The following is a 19,223-nucleotide window of genomic DNA, read 5'->3' as shown; positions in this document are numbered from 1 at the left end:
AAATATAGGGGCTACGAAGTCAGAATACCTTGGATTATAAATTCGATTTCTGATAAGCAGAAGTACCCAGCGATACAAGGAAAACTTTATTTCAACCACTTAGCAATAAAGCCAAATACTGAGTTAAAACGTTTTTGAAATAAGATTAGTAATAAATTTTACGCAGCCGGAGGTGTTAAATAAAAAATAGTTGGTGTGAGCTCAAAACATTTTCTCGTGGAATATTATGATTTGGTACTTCAAGTCAGAGTAGTCAAAGAGAAAAGATCAAACCTGTCCAGGATACCTTTAATGCTACTGAAACTTTCAATAGCTGCAAAATATATTAATTAGCTCTCCATGTTGTCTGCAACTTTGAAAAATAACGAATTTGAGGTATAATGCTGGTTTCACATAGGCATTTTGTCGCCTCGGGAGTGGGGCATGACTTGCCCTGCTCACCATAATTACTGCCACCGGTTTCGCATACTTGTAAAAAGAAGCTTTTTAACTGATACTACATTATTTCTATCGAAACGATAAAAACGAAAGAAAGTATCGCATGTTTTCTTTTGTATGCGTGATATTTGGTGCATTGCAAAACATCAAAAACGAGGTGGAAGAAAAATTTTTCTGTAACAAATTTTGATCTAAAACACAGGAAGACTCTGGAGAAAGAAATGGAGTCTGTCTTTTTTGTTCTGACTTAAGCAGTGATGAAGAATTGGCCCTGTCAGCTATTTTCCACGATGAAGAGGAGCAAAACTTGAGAAAATGGAGTAATCTACGATGGTAAGTACCTAGCAATTTTAGGAAAACCTCAATTAAACCACAGTATAAAAAAGGTGATAAGAGTTAATGTCGAATTGCATAATCATTAGCCTTGTTCCTGCAGATAGAAAATTATTTATTATGACGATAATTTTTATGCTTAGAGATGCAGGAGACAAAGTTTATGAAAAGAACAGCGTGGTTCAAAGAAGGATAGAGGATGTGTCGAATCGAAGCTACAGTGATGAGAATGGTCAAATATGGTCCTAAAGCATAAGCGCTCCGAAAAACGGAGGAAGATTTGGTAGATGTTTACAGGAATATTGCCTACGGATTGTTTTGGGTACCCAACTGACTGAAGGTATTTTAACAGCAGACTATACAATAATATGTGGTTTAATCCCACTCTCAACGGATATTATGAGAGAAAGATTGAGATGGCTAGGACACGTCTGTTGCCAAACTATTGCCAAAGATTTTCCTTTTTGGCCAACCATGTAGGGCTAAACGGAAACCAGATCATCCATGGTTGGGGTAGGAGGATGCCGTATAGAAGGAAATGAGGAAACGGGAACTTCCAAGGTGGGTGTGAGGAAAGCGACTTTGGTAAGATTGGAATGGAGGAGGAACGTGCGAAACTGTGGTGACTTCAGGTGGCTTGGTGCTGCAATGAGTTGTTTGTAGCAGTAGCAGTTTACTCAAAAAGTACACTTTAAGCATTTCATAGAACAATAACGATGATAGCTTTTTCTTATATATTTTTTCTATAAAAAAGGGTTAAAATATTGATTGAAAGAGTAATACATGATTATAGTTCCAATTTGTTAAAGATATAGAATCTAGAGGCATCAATTAATCATGATCCACTTGAACATTCAATTTATAAATCTTTTAAGAATTGCCGCGATTACTTTATGTTATCAGCATTTTGTTTTAACCCGTGTACCGGTCAATTGAATTGACTGTGTGGAAATCAACAGCCAGAAAACACATCGAAAATACAAAGTTTGTGTTATGTATTTGAAAATTACAGATGGGAGGGTCAAAATATTATGGAAGTACATTTGAAAGGTTTAAGCTACAATTATTCTGCATATTATGAAGTAAGAATTGTTGTTTTAAATCCTTTTCTATAGCCAAAAATAAGAGAAAAACGTATCGTCTTCGAATGTTCGTAAAGGGCTCAAAATTGAATTTCCGAATATAACGATTATTACACTCGGAGGGAACATAAAAACCATCGAGTGGTATGCTCACCTAATTCTTAGCTCAGGAATGAACTTATCTATATGTTTGCAAATATCACTTTATAAAGATAGTAGTGAAGACCAGTACAACCAGTAGCACAGTACAAAAAGTTAAAAATATTTCTTGTGTGGTGCCATTGCTGGTCAATGGCTCAGTGTCCCAATCCCGCGTGGACAATGGCTAATAAGGTTTTCATTTTTTATAGCAAACATATTTCGCTTTCACAACATAAACGCATGGATTAAGATCTCCACCGTTTTAATAGCTAAATTAATGTCAGTATACCACGACGAAGTTGAAATTGAAGACTTTGAATACGATTCTGATACTGAGACCTATTATTATCCTTGTCCATGTGGGGATCGTTTTGAAATCACCAAGGTAATATTCTAACCAAATAATAGGTTGGCTAGGCCCATGACTTGTTTCTCCCAGCATCAGAAGCACTTCCTTGTAGGATGGAACTTCAGTGCCTGGCATTACCTATAAATAGTTCATATTCACCAGGATAACACCTGTGAAGGAACACTTATGAAAAAAGCATTAGCCTATTTGATCATAGCCTATAATCAGTATTTTCGAAATTATGATGTTTAATATGCTAGGTTTTCATGACAATTTTACTCTAGCCCCCTAGGCCTGTTTGATTCAGATACTTGTACAAAAGTTCGGGAAAAAAACACTTACTAGGCCTAGTAAAATTCTAAAAGCAAGATAGCCAACCAAGTGGACTAAACTGGCTCCACCAGAAATGACATTGGTTATGCTATCAATAATATCATTCTGCACTAAAGGTGACACATGTTTTGCATTTTCAGCTAACAATTCTAAATGCTCCTGCAATTTTTTTTTTAGAATCCAATATAAGTTACAACAACCTTCTAAATATGCTTTCATTTTCATCACTTTCTGAAAAGGGATCATTTTTTTTTCACAATAAACCTGAAAGGCTAGCTCATGAAACCACAAAATAGACTAGCCTCAACTAAATCTTAACATTTCTAAGTTTTTAACCATTTGTCCTGATCTTGGAAATTCAGTTGGTAGTAATTAGAACTCTATTTCCTTCTTGTATTTTCATTAACACCATAAATTTTGTACAGCTTTAGTGCAATGCTATCTTTCATCATGATATTTTAAGTCAACAAGAGTATCTTAAAGGTCAGTATACTGTTTCAAAACTAAGTATCTAAGCATCTTATGTAAAGCTTCAGTGGTCTCAGATTGGGCAAATAGGAAGTAGTATCTACTGAATGTACTTTTTTGAAGTGCCAAACACCAACCTTGAATACTTTAGGAGCCACATACTTTGAAAATGAGGACATTTAGTCACTATGTCCTTGGCATTCTGATTAACTACTTCAGGGGATTCATTGTCCATTTCTGGTTTCCAATGCCTACATATTAAATCTAGCTTTCAAGCAGGTGGTCATGGTTTTTGAATGACTCTGGATCAATGTCAAGTAAGGTGATTATGGGTGCAGTGAGTGAGGTGTCTTCTAATGCTTTGTCTATTTTATGGAATTGATTGCTCTGGCTTACAATTTATTCTAATAACTTGTGAAAATTAACCTGAAAAGTTAGTTTAATTCACAAATTTTTAAACTAAAACATTCAAATATTTCTTAGAGACTATAGCACAATAGAAGATAGTTCAATCCAACAGCCAATAGATGTTTTGTTTATGTCTTTAAATCAACATTAGTTACATTTTTGAACAAAAAGGCCACAGGCCTTTTTATCCTCTCTCCTTTCTGCTAATTTGACAGTTTTTTTTAAAACATGCATTAAAAACATCCCTTTCCTCAGGTAAAAAATGACCTAACTTATATACATAAACTTAATTTAAATTTAACTGTATTTCATTTCCTTATTTCCAAAATGGGTTTTCAGGTCTTGAAGCTTTACACCTGCATAATTATTAGCCATGTTTCATATTTTATTTAATTCTTGACTAATTCCAAAAAAAGACAGGAGAAGTTGTCAGAAAGTTGTCAAAAAGATGTGGAGAACTCAGATCTCAGAGTTGCCATTCTTCTTTCTTTGCAGGTCTTGGTTGAAGAAAGAGCTCGGTTGAAGGGCTTTCTTGAGTGAATTAACTCAAGGGCAGTCCTCTTCTCTTGTCCAACAAGGATTTTATGGCATATATCATTAGTAAAATCCAACAGCTATTGTACAGGCTGTTGTTTTTTTCAATTAGAGTTATGACATTAGAAAGTTGTTTGTTATAAAGTTGTTAGTTGGCCAAGGACAATAAGAGAGATTCTGAAGTGTTGGATCTAGACCAATATATAAAAGGAAAAAAAAAGAATATATAAGGGGAAGGATTTCATTAGAGTGCAATGCTTCTAATATATTATTGATACATACAACAAAAAGTCAAGGGAGCATAAGAAATTAAATTCAACAACAATTCTTTGCATTTTTTTGTGGGGGGGGGGGCAGGCTCCTAGCCTCTGTAAACACGCCCATGCTGTGCTCCCACTAACCAAAGTCCTGCAGAAGTGAAGGGCCAGTTGTCCACAAAGCTCTATGACTCTATATAGAGTCTCATCCAACAACATTATCACTCCTTTCAGAGCCCTTAATATGATGGTCATTGACAGGAAGGGTTGTGTAGAGAAATATTCTTGGCCTGGTGACTCCAGACCCCGTGAATACAATGCTCTGTTTTCAGAGACAAGAAATTCATAAACACACTTGGTATAGCAATATTGACCAAACAAAGAAGGTCATTTATTGTTTTATGGTTTCTGCATGCTGGTGCTCTTTAGTAACTAGTTGCAAGATGTATAGGTGTGCCAAGCTTGAAAACACAGATCATAGGAAAGTTGCTGCCATGCTAAAACTACACCTAAGAGCACAGCTGCAAGAAAAACAGACTCCCAAATTTGCTCTTATAATTTTCTAGAGAGCCTTACTATCTACAAAGAACAAAAAAGCAGAAAAAAAAATGACAAATTGGTGTTACTCATGCAAAAAGTGATTTTCTTTGTTGTTCAGTGTGGGGAACTGTATATGGTTTTTGACAGTGGTTTACCTTTTGTAGCTTTTAGAAAGGTAAGCCCACCCAGAGTTCAGACAAGTTGACCAAGAATTTAAAATTGACACAGGACTGTTAGATTGTCTGGAATGAGAGGTAAACAAGGCATGCATACCTATGGTCTTGAACAGGTTGACCGAGAATTTAGAATTGACACAGGGCCATGGATTTGCAAGGAATGACTAGCAAAAAAGTGTCTAATGCCAGGGATCCATCCTGATCCCTATATGCAGGCTTTTTTGATAACACAAGTGCACACCTAAAATCTATAGCAACAACAAAAAGCCTCATCTCAGTGTTGACATGTTTTTTCAGCTTTTTTTCATGCATTTTATGAGGAAGAAATCTCCACTACTTCTCCCTTTCCTCTTTTACGTACTGGTATAAACTAGGCATATTTTAATGTTTAATTACAATTTCAGGAACAACTTGAATCAGGTGAAGATACTGCAACTTGTCCAAGCTGCTCATTAATTGTCAGAGTTATTTATAATTTGGTATGTATTTAGATAGACATTTTCTCTTTATTTATCTCTGTATTTTTTTTTTTAGATACTCACAGCTGTCTAAATGTAATTCTAGATATTTGAAAAAAAAAATGGAAAGGGAAAGCAGAAAGAACATATTTAAGTAGATGTGACTTTCTGGAATGAACAAAAAACTGTCATGTATCTAAATGAGGATTCAAAGAAACAAGTTTGCCTCAACAAAACCAAATTTTTATAAAATATTAAACCTTGATAATGAACTGTTTAGCTTATTGAGTTAATGACAAGAGATTAGTCTCTTTTTTTTCTTCTTGTTTTTTTAAAGAATACAGCATTGATTCACCTAAAATTTATTAATGTAAATATATCAATAGATGTTGTTTATACAGTATAGATGAATGTTATGGGTTAATAACATTCACCCAAATTTTAAATGACTTCAGAATCTCCAAAACAAACACTGTATTTTACAGGAGGATACCAGGAAGATATTCTGACCACTTACCTTGCTTCAGTACATTACAAGTTTTGAGTAGGGGACAAGAACATGATTACTAGCTAGAAATTTTTATTTATTTATTTTATTCAACACAGGAGAAAGCTATAGGCTTGTCGCAGTACAAATATAAGAAATGACAGCTCAATAGCAGCATTGCAAAAAACAAAACAAAACATATTCTTCAGTAAAACAACTATACAACTAACTGTATTACAGAAACTGTTTTTCATAAAACTCACTTCAATGAGATCACTCTTAAGTTTTTGCACTGTTTGTGCAAACTACAGTATCAGGTAAATTATTCTGAAGTTTTGTTGCTTGGTTAATAAAGCTACATTGGTCTATTTTCTTGTGCACTCGCAGCTGTTACAGTTCATACAAGTCTTGTCAAGTGGCTGAGTAATAACTAAGCTTGAAGAAATCAGCCCCATCCACATCATCAACATTCTTTTATAATATGCGATATATTGATCTGGTCAACCTTGTCCCATTAAAACTGCAGGGAAGGAAGTCCCAAATATTGTAGTCAATGCTGATATGGTAAATGACTCATATATGACACATACTTTGATGCCCAATATTGAACCTTTTCAATTTGATGTGAGTCGTGTTTCCATGTTGGATACCACACAGAGGAACAGTATCCTACCAACACATGTACTATGTCTTGTATAGTGTCATAAAAGTTTAAAGGTTAAATTTCCTGAAACTTCTCATAATTCAAAGCAGACTATAATCAGCATTTCGCGAAATTATTGACACATGCTTGTGAAACCTCAACTGGTTATCAAAGTGAATACCTAAATCCCTTACTGAATCCACAGATGAAACAGGTGTATCACCAAGGAAATAACCATAAGCCAAGCTTTTCGAAAAGCAATGAAGTACAAAAAAATTTAATGGTTTATGTACATGGAGTTCGATTTACACTTATCATTTAGGAGCATTCAGATCCTCTTGAATAAGGGCGATGTCTACCAGGAAGGTCTCACTTTTATACAGTTTAACATTGTCTGCGAAAAGTTTGACAGTGGCGTGGACAAATTACCTCAGGCAAATCATTGACAAACAAACAAATTAACACCAGGTCCAAACAACTGCCTTGTGGCACACCACTAACTTCTAGCAACTGCATATTGCATGACCTGTTTTTTTCTGTAACCATGTTGTTACAGATGCCATAATTTATTTTGCTTGAAGTAATCCTATATCCAATATACAATAATCTTTTCAAAAACTCTAAAAAACGCTTTTTTCCATGCCAAGGGGTATTTACCACTTAATAGACAACATTTAAACAAAAACAGAAGATGTTCAGCTAAACATGTGGCTGTCTTTCAAACAAAAGTGTTAAAATACCACGTATATCTGGAGCTTTATTAATAGAAATGCCATGGAGAATTTTTTAAATCTGCTCTGAAGAAATATCAGTCATCAAAGGGTACTTCATCTGCTGGAACAAATTTGTTGAAATGGGGTGGACTGAATGCTTGAACATCATTCGGATTTACAAAAACCGATGAAAACGCTTTATTAAACACATCAGTCTTTTTCTGATCATTGCTTATTAATTCACTAGTAGCTGGGTCATCAAAAATGCGCGAATTGGTTGAGGAATCAGCCTTGTTTCTATTAACTTACTTCCAAAACTTCTTTGGACACCCTCGAATGTTAGCAATAATTGATGATTCGAGTGATTCCCAGTTTACGCGTAGAGATTGAATGGCACGATCCCAAGCCCTTTTATGCGCACACTACAAGTTACAATTTTTTCCAACATATTCTGTCTCCATTGAGATGACTTGGTTGATATCAGGTGCATTGAAGTCACCAAGAAGAGGAATTTTTGAAGTCCCCAAGAACAAGAATTTACTTTTTCAATTGTTTATATTTATTACTAATAGCATCAAGTACAAACTTTGGCTGTCATCTTCTTTTTCTTGTACCTTCTTTTGTGTAATAACTTGGAATGAACCTATCACAAGCTTCTTTTAAAACCTCTTGGACAAACTCAAAAGCAACATCTACATCTTCATTACTAGACTGAAGCTCCTCAACAATGAAACAGAATAGATAAAGTCCTGAATTTCATCAATTGACCCTTACTGTAATCATAATAAATTAGAACCAGAGCTCACTGCTGCACTTACATTCATTGATAGAGACATAATTACATGGTCGCTTTTACCTAGAGGTGGCAGCATCTTAAGGTCTACTATGCCATTTGGAGATTTGGTGATCACCAAGTCTAGTACATGGGAAGTAGAATCACTTCTGAGTCTTGTGGGATTAGCAACATGCTGGTACAAAAAATTATCCTGTAAGGTTTGCAAAAGTTTGAATGCAAAACTCTGGTTCATCCCTGCCATACCTTGAGATGACCAGTCGATATCAGGTGCATTGAAGTCACTAAGAACAAAATTTTTTGAGGAAACAGACAAAAGGTATGACAGATAACTCAGCAGGCGGTCGAATTCATTTCTAGATGGGATTTGATGAATACCCACAACCCTCACATTTTGGGATGCCTCTGGCAACTTAACTTCCACACTAGTTAAGCCACTTGATTCAATAGTAAACAAAATATCAACTGCTTATTTTAATTCTGATGAAGACGGAATAAAAATACAAACTCCTCTTTTCAAATGCTTGTTGTGCATGATATTATAACCATTCAGTTGACAGAAATGTGCTTCAGGATCAAGGCAGTAGTTTGGAAGCACCTCAGTCATGATAGCTATATCAGGTTTCTGTAAATTTACCAAAGAATACAGTCTATCAAGTTTTTTTGAAAGCACATAGGTATCTGTATACAACACGGAAAGATTATTCTTCCATTTCCTTCCTGGAGGGGGCCACTTGTCCCTGATTTCCCGGAAGGCAGCAAAAAGTGTCAACGCAAACTAGCTCAGGACCAAATCTACCCATCTGATTTTCAAGCCAACCTCTCCAGCACTACATTTTGCATTCAGTTATTCTTTCAGGTTGTCATATTTTTTCTTTTCTGCCATCTCAGTTTTTGAATGGTCGTACACAATTCTAAGCTCAGGAAATCTTGCCTTTGTTGCAGGGAGATTTGTGGTTAAATACAGACAAACCATGTCTCTCTCAATAGTTGTCTTAAATATGAGTTTCACAGGCCTTCAATATCCTACTTGATGTTTACCTAAATGGTCTGTAAAACTGCACTTGGACATGCAACCTTTGAGAAAATCTTCATTAATCTGCTTAAGTCAGATTCGCTCTGCTGCTTCCAGCTTTTTTAGTTCGTTTTTCTGTTTTGCAGCTAGGTCCAACAAAAATTCACCGCAATTCGGAAGGATACACCCTGGTTCCCTGAACAAGCTGCTCCCTCACAATTTTTTCAGAAAGCTCCTTTTCTAAGGCACAAAACTTTGTTCTAGAATGGCTTCAGGATGATCCTGAACCTCCGACATACAATATTTTGCTTTAATTTCTGCTTCCACTTGCTCGACTTTTGTATGTATTGAGGTGAGCAGCTCATTGAACTTCTCCTCAAGAATTCTGAGCAAGCCATGTATTTCAGACCTGATTATGTTCTTCATTTCAGAAGCGGCAAGCTCTTGACTTTGAATACTTTTTTGTTTGCACACAGGGCAGTGTATACAGACCCGAGCCGGTGGGATATCTTTTCAAAAGCGTATACTCTGGCTCGGTCATTTCGACGCAATTTATGCGAAGCCACGACTCCCATGAGCCGAAAAGCAGTGTGAAACTATTTTTTTTCAAACTTTTGTTGTAACTTTTGCAAATATCAAGTCCCTTTTTTTGGCGACTGTCTCTGATGCTTCATTGGTCCGCTTTTACTCATTTTGCACGAAAACGGGTCAGGCGTAGTGGCAACACTGCGCGTCGCCGGAATTAAAAATTTATTTTACACGTGCTTACGGTTGGAATTTTTCTACCTGATTTGTTGGGTTTGATGCGTGGAAATCTATTCCAGACAGCATCAGGTCAGATGGACTCATGGAAATGTTTAAAAGTAAATTGTAGCTGTTCTGTTAGGTCGATTTTCTATAAGATGATTTAATGAGATTGACTGTCTTGTTTTTTTTGCTAGCTGTAAATAGTTAGGTGAATTTAATCGGCACCCCTGCCCCCTAGACATTATCCTGCCGTTCCTCCTCCATAACAGCTGATGTACAATTATACATTACTAAAGATAATTTCATAAGAATAAAGTAAAAAAAAATCAACCATTCCATATTACAAAAATCGCTACAGGTACTTTTGTATCTTTTTTTCCAGGGGTTTATTGTAAATTTGACACAATAAATTATTAATTTACCTATTTATTGTTAATTTGTCATTTGGTTCGTAAAATAAAACTTGATTGACTGTGCTAAGATAGAGGAACTGAAAGTCATTGTTTTCAATTTGCTGACAGCTACCATAAACTGCAGTTTATACAATTTAAAAACGGAATAATTGAACACAAATCTTAAATAAAAGTTATCATTATTATTTAAGTTTTAATAAAGATGCTGACAAAAGAGCTGGCTATACTGGCTCTTTAGCTCGGAGAAAATCTGCTATTTAAACCATTTGCTCCCTCTGTCTTCCCTTACAAATGGGCTCAAGCCTTTAATCTTTGCAAAAAACAAGGTCAGTCCCTGTACCCTCTCAAATTTCGCCCTTGGTTCTTTGTTGAAAAGTTTTAAGCATATAATCATCTGTTTGTTATGGTTTATACATTTTTTTTTTGCCTGAGAAGCATGGTTGCACAAGTGTTTTTTTTTTTTTTTTTTTACTAGGGCGACGTAGGATTTCTGGATAGGACTGACTCTGAACAAAAACTGAAATTTCTAGTGTGCTTTTTGAGCAACAAGATATTGCGTCACCGCAAAGTCTCATTTCTGCCATTGAACAACTATTTTGGCCCAAATTAGGCCAATTAGCTGTTGTACAAAGCTGATAAAGCTAATGGGACAAGAACTATCAAGAGCATATATAGGTAGCATCCCATTTTTAGAGATTATACTGCTATGCGGTAGCTCATTCGCCCTAAAACATTTTTTTTTAGACAAAATGAATTGCTACTGTAGGCCATTTATGTATTAACTAGCTGTTGGGGTGGCGCTTCGCGCCCCCCCCGCGTGCGTAAGTCGTTACGCGCCATTGTAGTTGTGTCCCTGTGTCCCACCTTTCACCTTTGAATAGATATAGATATATATATATATATATATATATATATATATATATATATATATATATATATATATATGTTTTTAACTGCGTAAAACATGCGAATATACACCATTGTTCACTGTCCCATTGTCTGTGCATATAAATAGATTGTCAGGTTTACTGACTCTTGAACATGCAACATTTGTGTCCTGGTGTCCCAGTTTGTAATTTCTCTTTGAGTGTCCCGGTCGTCATTTATATTCCCTGTGTCCCGGTCGTCATTTGTGTCCCGGTGTCCTGGTCTGTAATTTCTATTCAAACAATCCCTGTGTCCCGGTCGTCATTTATATATCCCGCCTGTGCCCCCGGCGTCCCCCTTGTAGTTGTGTCCCTGTGTCCCGGTCGTCATTTATATTCTCTGTGTCCCAGTCGTGATTTGTGTCTGGGTGTCCCAGTCTGTAATTTCTCTGAGGTTCCTGGTCGTCATTTATATTCCCTGTGTCCCGGTATGTAATTTCATCAGTTGACAAACATGACGTCAGTCAACAAACAACTTCATGACGCATACAGCTCAATCCTTATAATGACGTCAGTCGACAAACATGACGTCAGTCGACACACAAACATGACGTCCATCAGTTATAGAGTAATGCATAGTTGCCCGCTAGCTATTAGGAGGAGACACCAATGGAGCTTTTTAAATGGATAGAGTGAGGAGGAAGAGGAGCTTTTGCAGGGACAGAGGAAGGAACTTGAAGCTTCGAAAAGATGCATTTTCGGGCTGAGTATTCAAAATTTCTATGAGAGGCCCTTCACTTCTCTTTTATAGCAGAGATGAGGATGTTCAGCTGGCAACAATAGTACCAAGAAATAGAAAATTTTGACGCAAAAATTGAATCCAAGCATAAAGAGTGGGTTGTTTAGGGGGAGGGGGTGGGAAGGAGCCACTCTCATATTGAGAATAATAATACTATTAAGCACCCAATTATATCTAAAAGAGTCCTCTCATTCTCTTAGCATTGTTTTACGACAGTTAATCGTTTTCCTGCATATTTATGACAGCCCTGAATACGGTATTCCATACAAACGGAAATGAAATAACTAAAACAAAGTATTTTTTTTCATCACTTTCTTGAGAATGAAATTTTATTTTCAATATACTCAATCGTTTATTTTTGTGCTCATTTTAATTAAATTTTTTGGAAATAAGAACGTTTTCAGCTCGGAAGTTTTTAAAGGTAATCAGTAAGCTAAACAGTTTGGATTGCAAACTTTTTGCATTTGTTGCATTCTAGCCAAGTTTTCCCCCCAAAAATCTTACAATCCCCATATTTAACAATCTACAACGATGTTTCTGCTAGGAGTTACTGTTTTTAACTGCAAAAATTACGCCCTTTGATGCACGTTCATAAAGCAACGATTTTCTAAGGATGCCTATTGTGAAACGCAGCGATCTAATGACGAGTCGATGCCGAAACAAAAAAATGATGTTTTAACGGAAGAGAAACCTGTTAAACCAGTGAACAAATTGTGAAAAACGCCGATATGTCAGGAATCACCACTGATTTTACGTCCTTGGTACTAGAAGAAACAAAATAAAAATGTTTAAGTCAGGAATCACCACTGCTTTTCTGTCCTCGGTACTAGATGAAGCCAAACAGAAAAGTGCTAAGCCAGTGAACAAATTGTGAAAAATGCGGATAAGTCGGGAATCACCGCTGCTTTTACGTCCTTGGTACTAGAAAAAAAAAACAAAAGAAAAATATCGAATAAATGGAGAAAAAAGACAAAGAACTGTGATGAATAAAAAGTAAAAGATGTAAGGAAAAAAATCAACATAAAAATAAACCGATATCAATAAAAAGGTATCAAAACCGCCATAATCTAAAAAGGCAAATCTTGAAACAAAACAAAACGTAGAATTAAAAAAAGAGACAGTTAATGGCGACAATTTCTCATAAAAACAGCAAAAAAGCTAGTTTTTTAACTATCACGTCTCTCCGATATGTCCTCGCAGTTGTAGTACCTAATGGACTAAAGACATAAAAATAAAACACTTTTTTGCACTCTGGACTCAATTTCGGTGTATTCATGCCTGAAAACTATGATTTTTCAAAAAAATCTTCTAGTTGTTTTATAGTTATAAAGGAAAGTACTATCGTTGCCACGTTGAACTGTAAAAATGTGTAAGCAAAACTTAATTCGACAACGCTTTAGTTAAATTTAAAGACATTTTTCGTCCATAAAAATTCAAACGTTAACAAAAATATATAAACAAAATTTAATTTGACAACTCTTTGGTAAAATTTGACAATGCTTTTCGTTCATAAAAATTCAAACGTTAACAGAAATATATAAACAAAACTTAATTTGACTGTGCTTTTGTTAAATTTGACAACACTTTTTATCCATAAACATCCAAACGTTAACAAAAATATATAAACAAAACTTAATTTGACAACTTTTTAGTTAAATTTGACTACGCTTTTCGTTCATAATAATTCAAACGTTAACAAAAATATATAAACAAAACTTAATTTGACAAAGCTTTTCTTCCATAAAAATTCAAACGTTTCATTGATCAACTACACCTTCAGAAGAAAGCTACACCTTTTGATACTATTTGATGCCATTTGTTTTTATTTTCTTGCTGGTCTTTCTCCACATTTCATTCTTTTTAATTTAGTGCCCACTTTTACTTGAAACTGCATAACTGTCAATAGAATTCCTTTTCAGTAACCATTGAATCTCCAGTTTTTTCTAATTTGTTAGATGTGTAAAGTTCCATTGTACGAAAAATGGGGTTCAACCCACTTTCTAGTGCTATAATGAAAGAAAGGTTGAGATGGCTAGGCCACTTTCTGCGGATGAAGGATGACAGATTGCCGAAGATTGTCCTTTTTGGCCAACCAACTGGGGCTACACGGAAAGCAGGTCGTCCTCGTCTGGTGTGGGAGGATGTCATAAATAAAGATTTAAAGGAAATGGAAACTTCCTGGGAGGTGTAAAAAGGGAGGATTTGAATAGATTAGGTTGGAGGAGGAGCGGGCGTAGCTGTGTTGGCCTCAGGCGGCTTGGTGCTGCAGTGAGTTATTATTATTGGTAGTAGTAGTAAAGTTCCATATAACAAATTTAAACAATCAGATTTCATTTTAACTGTACTTGGTACTTGAAAAGTTGTGTTTTAGAAGTATGTCATCTTAAAAAAACAAGCATGGTATGTGCTTGCTCATCAAAAGAACATATTAGATACTTTTTGATGCTATAGTTTAAATTGCCAAAGAAGTAACTCTTCTCCCCCCACCACCTGTCTTTTCTATTTTCTTCAGTTCTGAAACGTTTTTTTTTTGCTCATAGAACTTCTGTAGAGTAAAGATGCCATTATTGCAAGATAAGATAAAATTCGTGCCAAAAAGTTTATCATAAGCTCTAAAACAGCCCAACGCACTTCTTTTACCAAGCAAAAAACGAAAAAAGTAATGTGTCGTGCATAAACTGACGAGCACAAAAACTAAAAGAAATCGGTAGAATACAACCTACAAAATTGTATTTCGAAATAAAACAAGCTTGCCACAATAAATATTAAAAACAAAAACAAAATCGAGGGGAAAGATTCAATTATTCAACATGTCAATTATGTAGGGGAGAAAAATTGTTCTATATCTTTCCTTGCGAAATTGTATTTTGGTAATAATGGAGATTTTATTTTGAGGTAAGTGGGAGGCGAGGTTCTAAGTGCTGGGGTGACAAGGAAAAGTGAATTTTATTTTTATTTATTTTTGTTTTTTATAACATTATTGGCAAAACTTAAACAGACCTTTGTTCACCTTTTCTCAAGGGTAACCAGATTGGCTAGTGCGAAGAAGGGAGAGGGGCTTAAATGGTTCCCAGTTCTTAATGGGGCGGAAACACCATTAATCCGACGAAAGGACCTAGTAGTGAAGAAGCGTCGTTAATTCGATGTAGTACAGGGGCTTAAATTCTGACGTTCTTTATTTTTCTAGGACGATTTCCTTGTAAGTGAAGAAGTCGTTGGAGTACAGCCAAAACTGAAAGAAACTGCATAGAAAATGGCCGAAGAGACTTACGAGGTGGAAAAAACTCATCCAGCTGTTGGAAAAAAGAAAAAATCTGGTGGGTTTCAATCCATGGGACTTAATTATCCAGTTCTGAAAGGAATTATTAAAAAAGGCTATAAGGTCCCCACTCCAATTCAAAGAAAATGTATACCAGTTATTTTAGAGAGGAGAGATTTAGTAGCGATGGCAAGGACTGGCAGTGGAAAAACTGCGTGTTTTCTAATTCCTATGTTTGAAAAATTGCACACTAAATCCACAAAGGGGGCAAGAGCTTTGATTTTATCCCCAACAAGAGAGTTGGCACTGCAAACACTAAAATTCACCAAAGAACTTGGCAAGTTTACAGGATTGAAAATAGCTACTATATTAGGAGGTGATTCAATGGAAGCACAGTTTGCAGCTATCCATGAATCACCGGATATTGTTATAGCAACACCTGGCCGATTTGCGCATTTGTGCATAGAAATGGAGCTGAAGTTGAGAGAAATTGAGTATGTTGTATTTGACGAGGCAGATCGACTATTTGAAATGGGTTTTGGTGAGCAGCTGCACCAGATTCTGAAACGCCTTCCTGAAAATAGACAAACCCTTTTATTTTCTGCCACTTTACCTAAATTGTTGGTGGATTTCACTCAAGCTGGCTTGAATGACCCCACTTTTATAAGATTAGATGTTGATACACGGCTTCCAGACACACTAGCCCTTGGATTTGCATTTTGTCCTTCTGAAGCGAAAATCCCTGCACTGTTGTATTTACTCAAAAATGTGGTGAGACCTAGTGATTTGACTTTAGTTTTTGTTCCAACTATGCACCACGTAGAATATTTACAAATGGTTTTGAATCATGCTGGAATACCGTGCACTTATTTATATTCCAATTTAGATCCAACTGCTAGAAAAATTAATGCAGCCAAATTTCAAAATCGTTTAGTTAATGTTTTAATTACAACGGATATTGCAGCTAGAGGTATTGATATACCTTTACTTGATTACGTCATCAATTTTAATTTCCCAGCTCTTGCTAAGTTGTTTGTTCACAGAGCTGGCAGGGTTGCTCGTGCGGGCAGATTTGGTACTGCCTTTTCTTTGATCTCTCTCGAAGAAATGGGATATTATGTTGACTTTCATCTATTTTTAGCAAGACCCATTCATACGATTCCTGTGAGCGGTTTACCAGAGAGTTTAGACAAAAAGAAACCTGTTTGGGATGGCTATCTTGGAAAGGTGCCATTGTCAACCATTGAAGACGAAGTCTCTGCTTTGAACTTATGGCATAATGAGAGTATTGATCTATTTAACATGATCAAAGTCACCAAAAGTGCGTATAAATTATATAAAAAATCATGTACAGCTGCATCCCACGAAAGTGTACGCCGAGCTAAAGCTATTAATCTTGAGTCACTGGGGAATCATCCATGTTTCAGTTCCAGTACCACACCTACAGAAGAGAACAAGAATAAAATGCTACTTGAAATCCGATCATTCCGACCACCAGCAACTGTGTTTGAAATCGGTGCCAATTCTAATTCAAAAAAGGCTGTTGTTATGAGGGAAAAAAGGAACGCACATGGTAGAATTATTTCGAAACATCAAATTACCAAAGAAATGGCAGAATCAGACACGCTTCCGATAGAAGAGTTATCTGACAATGAAGAAAATGCTACCGTCATCATGCCTAAGTATCAGACGAAAAAACAGGGTTCAGGTAAAGATGACGAGTACTTTATCCCATATGCTCCCAAAAATTACTATATGGAAAATGAATTATCCTTAAAAAATAATTTTGGAAAAGAAGTACAAAGCTCTATCCTTGAATTGGAAGTAGATGATGATACTGATAGAAGAAAGAAAAAAGCTATTATGAAATGGGACAGACAGAAGAAGAAGTATGTTGGCGAAGAAGAAAAGTGTAGAAAAATTAAAACTGAATCCGGCGCATGGATCAAATCTTCATACAAGACAAATAGGTACGAAAGATGGAAGAAGAATACCCAAATTGACAAAAGAGAAACTAATGATGACGAGGGAAGTGGAACCGAAAATTTTAGAAGTGTGACTAACTTGACTGCCAACCGACGAAACCCGCGCCAAAAAATGAAGGGTGTCCGTGAAGGTAACGTCCTTGAGGTTAGAAAGAAAAAAGGGAAAAGGAAAGAGAGAAACCCAACTGGAAATCGAGAAGAAAAGGGAGTTAAGAGACTGCAGAATTCTCGTAGGCCTATGCAAATGAAGAGGAAGTTTAAGCGTTAAAATTTTTATTTACAATAAAACTTCCTAAAAACTATTTTTTTTTTTGAAAAGTGAGGTATATATTTATATTAGATATAAAAACAAAGAGATGAACGGGTATACTAGGTCATTACAGGTCTAGGTTCTGCTGCTTTTAGCTTCTCATTGGTGCTTGCAAATCCAGTACCACCCTAGAAAAATATTTTAAATTAGTCAATAAGAAGGTTTAAAACACAGCAGTAACTGTTAAAAATAGTTCATTCTTAATGGCAAAAGATAAAGTATAAAAGTGCCAAATAAACTTTGGCAAAAAAAAAGTTCTGAACAGTTTATATTCAAGCCATGTCTCAACTAGCATTGTAAAAGTGGACAGACAATTGAAGTTTTACTTTTCAGCGTTTGATTATTTTATCAATGTTTGATAAATTTATCTTTATATTTTATTGTATTTTAATATTTATTTGCTTAATATTTATTATTATTTTAATAATAGTAAATATTTGATTTATTTCAACATTTATTTGTTTAATATTTAAATTTATTTGTTTTATTTAAATTATTTTATTGATTTATTTAATTGATTTATTTGATTTATTAAATCAAATTAATATTTGATTTATTTATCTATATTGATTTTTATATATAGCTTTGAACAGGACATCAAACACTTTTTTCGGCGACTGTTTCTAATCCAACACTTTGTTAGCCTGTAAAATTTCGGGAAAATTTTTATTGTAACTTCTTAACCGATTAATTTTCTATTTAAGAAAACCCCGATTTCCCCCTAACCTAGGAACTAGAGTTATCGATTTCATCGTCCTAGCACGTCAAGAAGCACCAAACTCATCAAAGCACTAGAAATCCCTCCAACTCCCAAACTGAGTCAATATAGAGCCATTCTTTACAAACTTACGCTAGAACACTGCGAGTAGGACATACTCTTGGACGCAAACCGTTTTTTTTTATATAGATGTTGCAAATTCCCCTTCAGTTCTAATTTTCTGCTTGAATTTATAATTTCTATGTCGACATGGAAAGCAACGGACTTCTGTTGTCAAAAGCTGACAAAATATGAACATAATGTCAACGATTTACAAATCGAACAGCCATTGACAGAGGATCAAATAAAACGACGAAGTCCCTTGTGTCGACCAAGATGCTAATACAAACACACGGCTCAGAAAATATGTTAGATGCAGCTCTCGGGCTATTAGCATACCCTAAAGTGCTAAGATTTCGCAAATCGAATTCATTTTTATACATTCTTATGAAAAATAGAAAAAATAATAGGGTATCGAGGAAAATATAACGATTCCAGTTGTATCTTTAGTATCTCTAGGTGTATCAAATACCAATGGCCTTTTAAGCTTAGTTCAGGAGAATTCATCTAAAATTTTGAACAGCAAAATTTAAATATCACGAAGGGGATATCAGGATTTTAGAAATGCCTAGGTGGGGCATAGCCCGAAATCGATTGGGAAACACCGCTCTAAACCTAATGAGGAGTGACTTAAGACAATCGCTTCAATTAGCATGACTGCTGTCAACTCAAATATCAACGAGTATTTGAAGCTTTAAAGGAACCACGTATCTGATTCAACAATTCCATTATCGCAATCTAGGTTCGGTAAATGTGTTAAATTTTAATTGAAATTTTCTCGATTTGCTGACCCGTACATGGATTTTGAAAAAAATGGCCCTGTTTACAGATTAAACTTGAGACTACCAGTTAAGACAAC

The 19,223-nt window shown here is 35.5% G+C and overlaps 2 protein-coding genes across 2 annotated transcripts in view; one reads left to right on the top strand and one right to left on the bottom strand.

Annotated features, from left to right (window-relative positions):
- Window positions 1–2,225: 2,225 nt before the first annotated feature.
- Window positions 2,226–17,539, top strand: LOC136032325 (ATP-dependent RNA helicase DDX54-like). Its single transcript, XM_065712635.1, has 3 exons — window positions 2,226–2,379; window positions 5,464–5,538; window positions 15,181–17,539. The coding sequence occupies exon 3, from the start codon at window positions 15,247–15,249 to the stop codon at window positions 17,503–17,505; it is 2,259 nt and encodes a 752-aa protein (XP_065568707.1). The 5' UTR covers window positions 2,226–2,379; window positions 5,464–5,538; window positions 15,181–15,246; the 3' UTR covers window positions 17,506–17,539.
- The window catches only part of LOC136032326 (nitric oxide synthase-interacting protein homolog), a 48,425-nt gene continuing 46,121 nt past the window's right edge, over window positions 16,920–19,223 (bottom strand). Inside the window, exon 8 of the mRNA XM_065712636.1 lies at window positions 16,920–17,675. Within this exon, the coding sequence (XP_065568708.1) occupies window positions 17,607–17,675 (69 nt within the window). The 3' untranslated portion in view covers window positions 16,920–17,606. The remainder of the gene's footprint in view (window positions 17,676–19,223) is intronic.

Source organism: Artemia franciscana, chromosome 10 (assembly GCF_032884065.1).
Source record: "Artemia franciscana chromosome 10, ASM3288406v1, whole genome shotgun sequence".
NCBI lineage: Eukaryota > Metazoa > Arthropoda > Branchiopoda > Anostraca > Artemiidae > Artemia > Artemia franciscana.
Note: the sequence above shows the minus strand (reverse complement) of the source record. Positions and strands in the feature narration are given on the sequence as shown.